At 40.2% G+C, this 12,568-nt stretch overlaps 1 protein-coding gene across 1 annotated transcript in view; it reads left to right on the forward strand.

Moving 5' to 3' along the window:
* The first annotated feature begins 1,656 nt into the window (after window positions 1-1,656).
* LOC144603521 (ninjurin-2-like) overlaps window positions 1,657-12,568 on the forward strand; it is a 142,470-nt gene continuing 131,558 nt past the window's right edge. The window contains exon 1 of the mRNA XM_078416828.1: window positions 1,657-1,804. Within this exon, the coding sequence (XP_078272954.1) occupies window positions 1,766-1,804 (39 nt within the window). The 5' untranslated portion in view covers window positions 1,657-1,765. The remainder of the gene's footprint in view (window positions 1,805-12,568) is intronic.

Consider the following 12,568-nt stretch of genomic DNA (forward strand, 5'->3'; position numbering starts at 1 on the left):
ATTGATGCCTTCTTAAAGCAGGTGAGAACCTCGCACCTCAGTAATGAGAGGTTGAAAATGTCCACAAAAGCACCAGCCAGTTGGACTGCATAGGTTTTGAGAACTCGACCGGGTTTCACAGAAAGACAGTGAATTAGACTGCTCTTTCATCAACAGTGTCAAGCTTCCTGTATACCTTGGTGTGCTCTGCCCAGGATAGCTAGCTTCTGTCCTTTTCTCGTAGTTACAATATGTGGCACATGATTTTAATCATATTTATGATTTAATATTACCTTATTAAATCAGTGGCAGATTTAATAGAGTCCACTTTGTTGAATTGGCCAGTGGCTGACATTTATATGACACAAATATTTACCTGCCACTTCCCAGTCCTTTCTGGTCTCTTAACGGTCCTTTGACATTGAAGCCGATCTTCAATTAATTTACTTCACTCCATGTAAAATAAAAAAACTGCCGAGTGTAATAATAATAAATAGATGATGTGCTTGACAAAACAACCTGTTCTGTAGTGTTTACAAACTGACTACGTGGAAAGTTCCCGAGCTGCTTTTGGTCCATTATCAATCTGCCTTGGGTAATTCAGTCCACACTTAATCATCAGCACAGTAATAGAATACAAAATGATTGTGCTATCAAGCACCTCCGACTCATAGGTGACCTGCTCACCAAAGCTCTGTTTTGGTTCTGATGCAACATGGTGCCAGATCTCATTACCTGACCCGCTGAGTCAGCTCAACAGCCCAAAAATCCACAAAAGTCCACGGAAAATGAAAGGGAAAAATCTCCACTAGTTGAAGTCACTGGAGAACATGGATAGGTGACGTTTCGGCTCGATACATGTTGAATATCAAAAATATGTTGATGCTTCTGGAACATTTATTTGAGAGATTTGTTTATAACGATAGGACACCAGGAATAATTCCCTTCAAAAGAGAGCCTGGCGATCTTTTATATCCACCCAAGGATACACAAAGGGCCAGAAAGACAACATTTAAGCACCAGCTTAAATTATTGTTTGTCTCTTGAACCCTGTCGTTTCTGATTCAAAGAGAAATCAACTTAGTCACAGCTCAAATATGAAAATAAGTGAAATTTTTCAACTCTCCTTTTTAAAGAAAATTCTAATAGCAGCTACACCACACAGACAGGAAATAAGTCAAATCAATGTATCACTTAAAGCATCATTTTGACCTTTTCTCTGTCATCAACACCCTTCAATTAACTATTGTATGTATTTTGTTAATGTTCACAGGCTGACATTGGCAGTAATTGTCCATCCAAAACGTCCTTGAACTGAGGAAGCAGTTAGGAGTCAACAACATCAGTGAGTTGGAAGTCACCTGTAAGCCAGACCAGGTAAGAATGGCAGATTTCCCCCCCTGAAGAACAACGGTCAACCTGTCGGGTTGCTCAGTAGATATCAAAGACTGATGTTATCCCTTTATTCAAATAAATATTTATTTGATTTCTTTAGTTTAGCTTCCCCAGCTGCCATTGGAAGTGTATCCCACATTCAATGGTAGAATTCTAAATTTGTCTAGAATTATTTTACTTCCACACTTTATAAACCTCCGTCCAAGATGATGCTAGTTCCCGTGTAACCCCCTCCCCTTCCCACTCGAGAATCGCCCCCTATTGACCATGACATCAATCACAAAGACACTTGTTCAGCGGCCGGTTCTCCACCCATCGCCTCCGAGGTCAGAGGGATTTTAGGGAATTCACTCCCGGGGGCTTGTTGACCGAAAAGGACGAAAAGCAAGAAATGATGAGTAGCTCTACAGCTGGGTTCCGTGAGCGCACGGTGAGTACACCTCGGCACACTTGTGTTCACCCTTTCGCGCTGGACCCTGCAACTGTTGAATTTATCACAGATGTGAAAGAGTCATCACCGTAATTTGCAAGCCCCCGTCATCCTGCAAGTTCCAACCAACGAGCGCCCGCTGCCTGCTTGGGTGTGATAGGGGATCAGGGGCGATGCGAATATAAGGGGAATGTGCACCTTGTATTCATCAAAGCATCCCAGTCACCTTGCACTGTACGTAGCATCCCTCTCTCTACGGTTCTAGCCTGACTACGTGGCAGTAATCCCCCACAGCCCCCCTCCCCATCTCACGGTCTTATATATTGCTAGCTGTGTGAGAAGATGGTTTAAGAATAAGGTCTTATTTTCTCGCTGTATTAACTGTGATTGTGATTGCCCATTTTTAATAAGTTCTAAACAATCTCAGAAGACTTGCTGATAATTTCAGCCAAATGCTTTTATTTGCACTTCGCCGAGCCGATTTTGGTCTCCAGTTTTCTCACCGATAATGTCCCTAGTGGGTTAGGCACGTTAGCCCTCGTCTCTCAAGTGGAATAAGCCGTGGGTTAGGCACGTTCGTCCACGTCTGTCAAGTGGCTTCAGTTGATGAGTTGGGAACCTGGGAATTTATCGCGATGTGAAGTTGTCTCTCGATCAATTTAAATTAGAGATTAAATTCCCAAAAGAGCTAAAGAAGGGAACACTTCAGATGTTACAGATGTTTTTTTGTCCGCAACTTTATCGGGTTTGTAGGTTCATGTGGTTTATCTTATTTTAATTACATTGCAACCATAGTATTTCACAAGGTGCATAGATTGAAGATGTGAAACTAATTTTCCTGACGTGATTGCAACCCAGAATATTTGGGAATAATAACTTTATACAAAGGACATTGAAGCTTCTAGCAGTGAAGTTGTACTGGCTGGTTGAATTTTCCCAAGCTCCAGTTGTAAGGCACTCAATTATACGAGTTTGGATCTGTTCTCCACATCAGTCCGGGTTTGAATTTAGTAGAATTTGCCTGTGTGCTATAGCTACTCAAACAAAACCTGGGATGCTTGTCTCGGAATTCGTCGTTATATAGTAGAATTTCAATTGCATGGCCATATGATTATGTTTCAAGGAGTTATATTAATGATGTATACTTTCCTGATGCTATCATTTTGTAAACCATTTAACTGGGGCCTTGGGCTTGGACAAGAGTGCAAAAATACAGAATTCGAAAATCAAGTCTATGGTAGGTTGTGTAAGTGGTGGGCTGCAGTGTACTGAGGTTGCATTAAGGTTGTGAAAGTCAGTTCAAGAATCTGATATTGTAGTTATGGATGCACTATCCCTCTTTAATAAAACCTGTGTCTCTTTTGTGCTTGGTAGGTAATGCCTTTACCCTCCTCTTATCTTTGCTGGAACTTCAAACCAGTTTTTTTCATTTGAGATCTTTGTTTACACGTTCATGTCATGTCATCCCATCAACTCCACCCTGATTCTCCTACTACCCACCTACACTCGGGGTGATTTATATTATTCATTTAACTACCAGAACATCTAGGGGATTTGGAAAACACAATGTAAGGTTTCTAAGTTTGTTGATGATACAGAATTAGGTGGAAGGGCATGGTGTGATGATGACATTGTGATTTTGCAGTAGGATGTAGATAGATTGAGTGACTGGGCAAAACAAATGTCAAATGGAGTTAAACGTGTGGAAGTGTGAGGTCCACTCCAGTAAGATTAATCAAAAGTCAAAGTATTATCCAAATGGAGAGAGATTGCAAATGAGTGAAGTTCAGAGGGGTCTATGTGTCCTATTGCATGAATCACAAAATGTTAGCAGGAAGGTCCAACACGAAGTTAAAAATGTTGACAACAGAGTCATGGAGTTATACAGCATGGAAACTCGTCCCTGCCGACCAAGCTGCCCCATCTAAGTTAGTCCCATTTACATGCATTTGGCCCATATCCCTCTATACCTTTTCTAACCATGTACCTGTCCAAATGTCTTTTAAATGTTGTTAATGTATTTGCCCCAACTACTTCCTCAGGCAGCTCCTTCCATATATCCATGACCCTCTGTGCGACTATGTTCCCCCTCATCTCCAATGACATTTTTCGCCTCTCTTCATTCCCCATCCCTGGTAAAAAGACTGTGCATTCACCAGATCTTTGTTGCAAATAGGTTGGGGTTTTAGAATAGGGTGGCTTTGTTACAGTTCTACAGGGTGGTGGTGAGGCCACACCTGGAATATTGTGAGCAGTTTTGGTCCCAAACCTAAAAAATTGTTTTTGTACCATTGGAGACAGTCCAGAGAGATATTCACGAGAGATTCACCAGTTTGCCTTATCAAGAGAGGCTAGTCAGTTTGCATCTATACTCATTGGAGTCTAGAATGAGTGGCAAACTTAGTCAAGTATATCCTAAGGGGGCTTGACAGAGTAGATGTTGAGATGTTCTCATTAGTGGGAGAGTCACAAACAAAGGACATAGCTGCAAAATAAGGGGCCATTAATTCTCCACTCTTGATAGTGGTGGAGGCCAGATCATTAATGTGGGGGCTGTGGGGGATTACTGGCACGTAGATCATTAGATACATTTAAGGTGGAGATCGATAAATGTTTGCAAGATTAGATAATAGACAATAGGTGCAGGAGTAGGCCATTCGGCCCTTTGAGCCAGCACAGCCATTCAATGTGATCATGGCTGATCATTCACAATCAGTACCCCGTTCCTGCCTTTTCTGCATACCCCCTGACTCTGCTATCTTTAAGAGCTCTATCTAGCTCTCTCTTGAAAGCATCCAGAGAATTGACCTCCACTGCCTTCTGAGGAAGAGAATTCCACAGATTTACAACTCTCTGACTGAAAAAGTTTTTCCTCATCTCCATTCTAATTGGCCCTTATTCTTAAACTGTGGCCCCTGGTTCTGGACTCCCCCAACATGTTTCCTGCCTCTAACGTGTCCAATCCCTTAATAATCTTATATGTTTCAATAAGATCCCCCTCATCCTTCTAAATTCCAGTGTATATAAGCCTAGTCGCTCCAGTCTTTCAATATACGACAGTCCCACCATTCCAGGAATTCACCTAGTGAACCTACGCTGCACGCCCTCAATAGCAAGAATATCCTTCCTCAAATTTGGAGACCAAAACTGCACACAGTACTCCAGGTGCGGTCTCCTGCACAACTGCAGAGGACCTCTTTGCTCTTATACTCAACTCCTCTTGTCATAAACGCCAAAATGCCATTAGCTTTCTTCACTGCCTGCTGTACCTGCATGCTAACTTTAAGTGACTGATGAACAAGGACATCCAGATCTCTTTGTACTTCCCCATTTCCCCACTTGACACCATTCAGATAATAATCTGCCTTCCTGTTCTTACCACCAAAGTGGATAACCTCACATTTATCCACATTAAACTGCATCTGCCATGCATCTGCCCACTCACACAACCTGTCCAAGTCTCCCTGTATCCTCATAGCATCCTCCTCACAGTTCACACTGCCACCCAGCTTTGTGTCATCTGCAAATTTACTAATGTTACTTTTAATCCCTTCATCTAAGTCATTAATGTATATTGTAAATAGCTGCGGTCCCAGCACCGAGCCTTGCGGTACCCCACTCGTCACTGCCATTCTGAAAGGGACCTGTTAATTCCTACTCTTTGTTTCCTGTCTGCCAACCAATTTTCTATCCATGTCAGCACCCTACCTCCAATACCATGTGCTCTAATCTTGCCCACTAATCTCCTATGTGGGATCTTATCAAAGGCTTTCTGAAAGTCCAGGTACACTACATCCACTGGCTTTCCCTTGTCCATTTTCCTAGTTACATCCTCAAAACATTCCAGAAGATTAGTCAAGCATGATTTCCCCTTCGTAAATCCATGCTGACTTGGAACAATCCTATTACTGTTATCCAAATGTTCCGCAATTTCTTCTTTTATAATTGACTCCAGCATCTTCCCCACCACTGATGTCAGATTGAGGAATGGAAGGTTATGGGGAATGTGCATGAAGAAGGAGATGAGGCCTACATTGATCAGCATGATCATATTGAATATGAGGTAGGCTAGAGGGGGCAGGTGGCCTAAAACTGCTACTATTTTCTTTATGTAGGAAAAAGAACTGCAGATGCTGGTTTAAATCGAAGGTAGACACAAAATGCTGGAGTAACTCAGCGGGTCAGGCAGCATCTTGGGAGAGAAGGAATGGATAACGTTTCAGGTCAAGACCATTCTTCAGACTGATGTCAGGGGAGGGGGCGGGACAAAAATAGGATGTAGTCGGAGACAGGAAGACTAGTGGGAGAACTGGGAAGGGGGAGGGGTTAGAGACGGGAAGCAGGGACTACCTGAAGTTAGAGAAGTCAATGTTCATACCGCTGGGGTGTAAACTACCCAAGCGAAATATGAGGTGCTGTTCCCCCAATTTGCGCTGGCCTCACTCTGACAATGGAGGAGGCCCAGGACAGAAAGGTCAGATTGGGAATGGGAGGGGGAGTTGAAGGTGCTGAACCACTGGGAGATCAGCCTGACCCGCTGAGTTACTCCGGCATTTTGTGTCTACCTATTTCCTTTATGTTCTTGTGAAACATGAACACCTGGAGGAGACTCGCATGGTCACAGTGAGAATGTGTAAACTACTTAAATCTTTCACACGTGCACTGCCCGTTCATCCTTTTGGACCTTCTTCCATAATTACTTTTCAACTGAACTTATCGTTATGATTTACTCTACACCTCAACCTTGTCTTCAACCCAACAATTAAGAAGGGTCCTGATCCGAAACGTCGCCTGTCCATTTCCTCCAAAGATGCTGCTTAACCAGCATTTTGTGTTTTGCTCAACAAATTTTCCTTGTGTCTTTATGAAGTAATTGCAACTCTACACCATGTTAAAGGAATTCTACACAAATTGTTGTGACAATTAAAGGAATTGCTTTCTGATGGACTTATCCATTGCTATATCTATTTTTCATTTGGCGCATAATCAGTGTTCGCCCTTCTTAAATTTTGCATGGCAGGTTGGTAGTAACTTCACGATGCCAATAGCCCATTTAATTTTGACATTAATTTAAAGTAACATTTTCTTCTGCCTACATTTCCTTATGCCGAAAGAAATGTCACTAACATTCCTAACAGATATCAGAAAATACTTCTGTGCCAGGGGGACTTTGTGTCGCAGCAACATTTTCCACAAACTCCTAGGATTCCCTTTATAAAGCTGTGACGTGACCTATATTGAACATGTGTGTATTAAAAGACAGAAAAAAATCCTTTTTAAATTTTACCTGTGAAAAATGTTTGGCAAACCTTGAATCTAGAGTCAATAGACAATAGGTGCAGGAGGAGGCCATTCGGCCCTTCGAGCCAGCACCGCCATTCAATGTGTTCATAGCTGATCATTCTCAATCAGTACCCCGTTCCTGCCTTCTCCCCATACCCTCTGACTCCGCTATCCTTAAGAGCTCTATCTAGCTCTCTCTTGAATGCATTCAGAGAATTGGCCTCCACTGCCTTCTGAGGCAGAGAATTCCACAGATTCACTACTCTCTGACTGAAATAGTTTTTCCTCATCTCAGTTCTAAATGGTCATCTCAGTCCAAAATTTAAGCTTTGCAGCCCAGTCATCTATCCCATACTGCTTTACAAGGATAGATACAATGAGACCACTGTTACCCTGAGCTGGGAATCTTGTTGGGAAGCTGGGAAGTCTTGCTGCTTTACAACTGCAACTGCGACACTACAAATATTTAAGATGTGTGGATATAAATGAACCAACACATTTTTCCAATTTTTTTTTCTAAAATTATGGGTTACCACTCTATAATGTGAGAAATTTGAAGAGAGTTTGGCTATTTGCCAATTTAGACATCGCTAGAAAAATATATGCTATATCAAGTATAATAATTTGGAAGGCTTTTTAACCACATGGCTTGACATTTTATTTTCGAACACTATTTTGCTCCTGAAATAATTAAACTTGTTCTTATATTGAAGAATCATTACTTGAGAAAGTGTTCTGACTGTCTGTTTTAAAATCATGTCCTTATAATATTTTAGCAACCTATATCTAGAAAAGTATACTTTTGGTTTTTATTTAAACCTAAATTGAAACTCGGACATTTTGTTCAAGTCAATATTTTGTGTTCTTCCCACAAGCATGTTTATTTCCTTGAATTAACATGCATTTCCAGCTAAAAGGAAATAACTCCAATCTTGAATGCCTGATGTTCATCTCCAAGTTCTTTCACTGAACTATTTAAACACCAGTAATGTTTGGGATTACTGTAGACCACCTAACTAGGGTATCAGATCAATCTGAGAGCCTGTAATTGTGAATGAAATGGCCTCCAGCTCTCCTTGTTATCCTGGAGCCAACTTAACTCTGAGATTCCGCTTTATACTTTTTTCTTTCCCCCCATAAACGGCAGTATGCCTTCCACGAAGCAATATTGATATATGCAACAACTAACCACTGTGTTTGAATCCTTGCAACAGGCAGGCGAGAAGAATGTAGCATGCTGGGCCCTGCAGCTCTCCAAAAATGTTATGGCAGAGATAGATAGATTCTTGATTAGTGTGGGTGTCAGAGGTTATCGGGAGAAGGCTGGAGAATAGGGTTAGGAGGGAGAGAAAGATCAGTCATGATTGATTGGCGGAGTAGACTTGATATGACTACTGAGTTTGCCGAGTTTTTCCAGCATTTTCTGTTTTTGGTTCATTCTGAATACAAACGAGGGCTTACTTGCATTGCTGCGCATGGTGCTTCACAAAATACATTGATTAATTCCACAGCTCTTCCACAGCTCTGATGTGGAATTAATATACTGATGCCTTCAACAAAGAAGTTTTGCAATCTTAAAATGGACATGAAGGAGGCAGAGATTGCCTGTATGAGTTGGCTATGAGTATTCAATTGAACAAATGAAATACACCTACTCACCTTCGTACAAATCAATGAAACGACTTTCTGAATGCTGACAGATGCATAATAACCAAATCATTAAGCATGGCTTATATGTCAGAAACAGCATAATTAATCTAACTGGAGTAGAATCTGACACACTGTGTAATCGTGTTGCTTTTTACACTGGTAAGAATGTTATCTAGTATTAAGAAGTTAGCAGATATATAGATATGTTTCAAATAATGCAGCGATTTCAACAATGATTCACCAGTTACTGTGCAGTCTTTGCTCAAAGTATTAAAGCTTCATGATATATCTTTGGGGTATTGTGATATTTGAATACCACTTTATTTGAACATCATAATGAATATTTTGACTAAACAATTGTAATATTCTGACCCCTGGCCTTCCAGAGGATGTTGAATACTAACTCTAGAATAAAATACAAAGTAAGTTGATGACTGCCAAATAAACTGATGTAGTTAAATAAACCACACCTGTATCCTAACCACGTGACCTTGCTCTATAATTTATACCCATGATGCAATGAAATTTGTATTATCACAATGTTGTTAAACTAAATAAAAATGCCCGTAATCTCTGGAGAAACAAGAAACTGCAGATGCTGGTTTCCAATAAGAGATAAAGCACGCTGGAGTAACTCAGCAGGTCAGGCAGCATCTCTGAAGAACATGGATTGGTGAGCTTCGGGTCAGGACCATTCTTCAGACTCATACCTGTATTCTCTCGTTTTGTTTTACTTTCCAGTTATGAAAATGAAAAGGGATGGGGTGGAGTGGTCATAGGGAGATGGGTGAATGGGTACAGATGGGACGTAATGAAGACTATGTATGTGCCATAGCAAGATCCAAACCTGTGCTCGGAGTTTTCACATGCAAACTGTTTAGCGGTGAGGGAACAAGGCTTCTGTTACAAAATGCGGGGTGTCAAAGCTTCTAGGTTCAATTCTGCGTTGTAAAGATATGTATTGCCTCATGAGATCATATAATATTCGCATCTGCTGACAGATGAGATCATCCAGAATTATACCACTGGAACTACTTGTTATGTAAATTGTTATTCTCATTTCTGTCCCATCTTTATACATTTCAGCTGTTAAACAATAGATTGTGTGACTGAAGCAAATTTCATGCTTAGAATACATATAGCAATACTTCACAATAAAGTCAACAGACGTGTTCTGTGTCTTGCCGAAAAGGAATAAATATACAAAACCTGAAAATGATGCCTCTGACAGATGCACAACTTTGGTTTCTAAATTTAAATATTAACATAGCTTAGAGTGAGGAAGTCACTGTCGGTGTCTAGCATTACACAATAAATAGAGCTCTGAGGATCGTGGTGATACTTATTAAGGACTTTTTAAATAATATGCCTCTGTTCAGATTTGGCAGGGTAATGTATGCTTGGCTTCAGTTTAAGTGGTGTATGCAAGAGGAAAGGCATTCAGGGAGGTTCAGTTGAAACCCTCAAGCAATGGAATCACACTTTGTCACGATTGTCCTTGTTTTTGGCTGATACTGTGTAACTGATGTAAGAAAATCAACAATCAAGACATCACTACAAGCTTGGGATGTCAGGGATAATTTAAAATATCTCTATGAATAGACTTCTTTCAGATACCAATTTTCAACGAATTAAAATTGTAGTCAGCTTTCATTCCAGTGAATATTAAAGTCAATAACATTACTGTTTAAGATTCCTCTTCCTGAAGCCAATATTTAGTTTAAATAAATTATTTTTAGAAATTTTAGTTTTCGAGCAATTTTGTCACTTTGAGTTTTGAACTCGACTGCCTTGATAGGTAGGGGCCACTTCCACAAGAAGGGACGTTGAGAAAGCCAGACAAATTGATTGTAATATTACTCAAATGTGTAACCAACGATTGTTGTGGTGTCCAGTGCCCTATGTTTGCCTGTTTTACCAATTTAATATAATTTGACACTCCTCTCTCTATTATTTATCTTGGCTACATCTAATTTCCCCAGGGGTTTATTTTTATCTTCCCATTTTCTCACATACCTCCTTGAAAGAACCTTTTCATATTCACATTGTCATTGAAACCCCTACACATTCATGATTACAGTACATGATTTCTCCAAAGACCTCCACACTGGACCCATCAAGTCGTCCACAACTCACAGCATGTTATACACCAGCCCACACAATCATTACCACAATATGCTTCTAATCTACAGGTTACAAAATTCAATTAAATTTAAAGAGCCTAAGAGCTTTTGCACTTTCTACAAACGTTGAGCCCTTGATGGTTCCTCTTGTCTTTTGACTCTGTTTTCATAAACTATTTGCATGTATATTCCTGAAAATATATTCAAAAATGCTTCTCAGAAGTGAACACAGAGTTAAAGGAGACATCTCGTCTACTTCTCTGCTCTATTTTTGGGCACTTTATCCTTCTCAGCTTTATTTTTGCATCTACTTCAGCAAGCTTTTTCACTTCTCCACTTATTTAAAAGGCCTTTGCAAATCCATTCTATTTGACTAGTTGTTCTGCCATTTACTTTCAAGAATCCCGCTTGCCTTCAGTTCATTTTGAATTGCTGCTGAAATTTTTAATTCTTACTGATTATATAACTTGTTGTTGAGGGAGCTGCTTTTTGAATGTTCCAGAAGTTTAATTTTAAATCAAACAAATTTAATTTTCAAGATTTAATTATGTTGATCTAAGATAGTCATTTGGTCTCATGTACTCTCATTATTGCTTACAAATCTTTACTTGTGGGTGTTTTCTAGTTTCCAGAAAAAACATAGTTGACAGCAGAAAAATAGTTGTATCAACAGTGCAGGAATCATAATTTCCTAAATATTTTGGACCAAATGAAGTTCTGTTTCCATGGAGTTCTGTTTCCATCCATTTTCCAATTTCCCAATACAGAGTGGTGAGATCACAATTGATATTCATGTTATTCATCAGGTTATAGAGGGAATGTCCAGTTGGTCTGTTGAGCAGCTCATCAAGAGTTGCAGTGGTAGAGAATGCAAATAGGCTGCTCACTCTCATGTTTGGGTCAAAAACATTAATTGATGTGAATAAGAATTTTTAATTTATTTATCACTTATTTGCATTCATCCGAAGCCCTGCAATAAACATACTTGGTGACCGGGTGTAGCTCATAGGGCCTGCCTTTGAATTTGGTCGGGCAACAATGATGGTTTGGTCTAAATTACCACTAGACTCTGTTAACTCAGAGACCCCAAAAGTGCTGATTGGCTCATTGACCTTACTGGTCAAATCCAGGCGCCTGCTAAAAGATTGATTAGTGGATGATGCCAGTTGTAAACATCCAATCACCTCCCATATGTCTTGGTATGTTTACCTGAATTTCAAAGGGTGTTGAGATGCAAAGTGTAAAGCTGATAGGCTAAAATGGTTGACACAAGGAACTGCAGATGTTGGTTTACAAAAAAAGACACAAAGTGCTGGAATAACTCAGTAGGTTAGGCAGCATCTTCTGGAGAACATGGATTGGTGATATTTTGGTTTGGGGTTCTTTGGGCTAAAATGGTTGTTGGATAGAGGCAGGATGAGTTGGCAATGTGCCTCTTGTAGCTTCCTGATGACATTATTCCTCCAAATGTGAAGGGGTGTGAAGCTCTGAATTGGGAACCATGGAGGTAGTCAGACATCCTGTGAAGATGACCAGTATTGAATTAAGCTGGATATCTATAAGTTGTGCAGTATGTCAATGCTAGGATGGCACTAAGAATCACGATGAATTGACAGAGGAAATAGTATCATAGAATCACAAAATCATTACAGTGCAAAATGAGACCTGTAAGTCCATAGTTAATGCTGGTTGTCTGAACAATCTGATC

The sequence above is a fragment of the Rhinoraja longicauda genome, chromosome 20, assembly GCF_053455715.1.
Source record: "Rhinoraja longicauda isolate Sanriku21f chromosome 20, sRhiLon1.1, whole genome shotgun sequence".
In the NCBI taxonomy this organism is placed as follows: domain Eukaryota; kingdom Metazoa; phylum Chordata; class Chondrichthyes; order Rajiformes; family Arhynchobatidae; genus Rhinoraja; species Rhinoraja longicauda.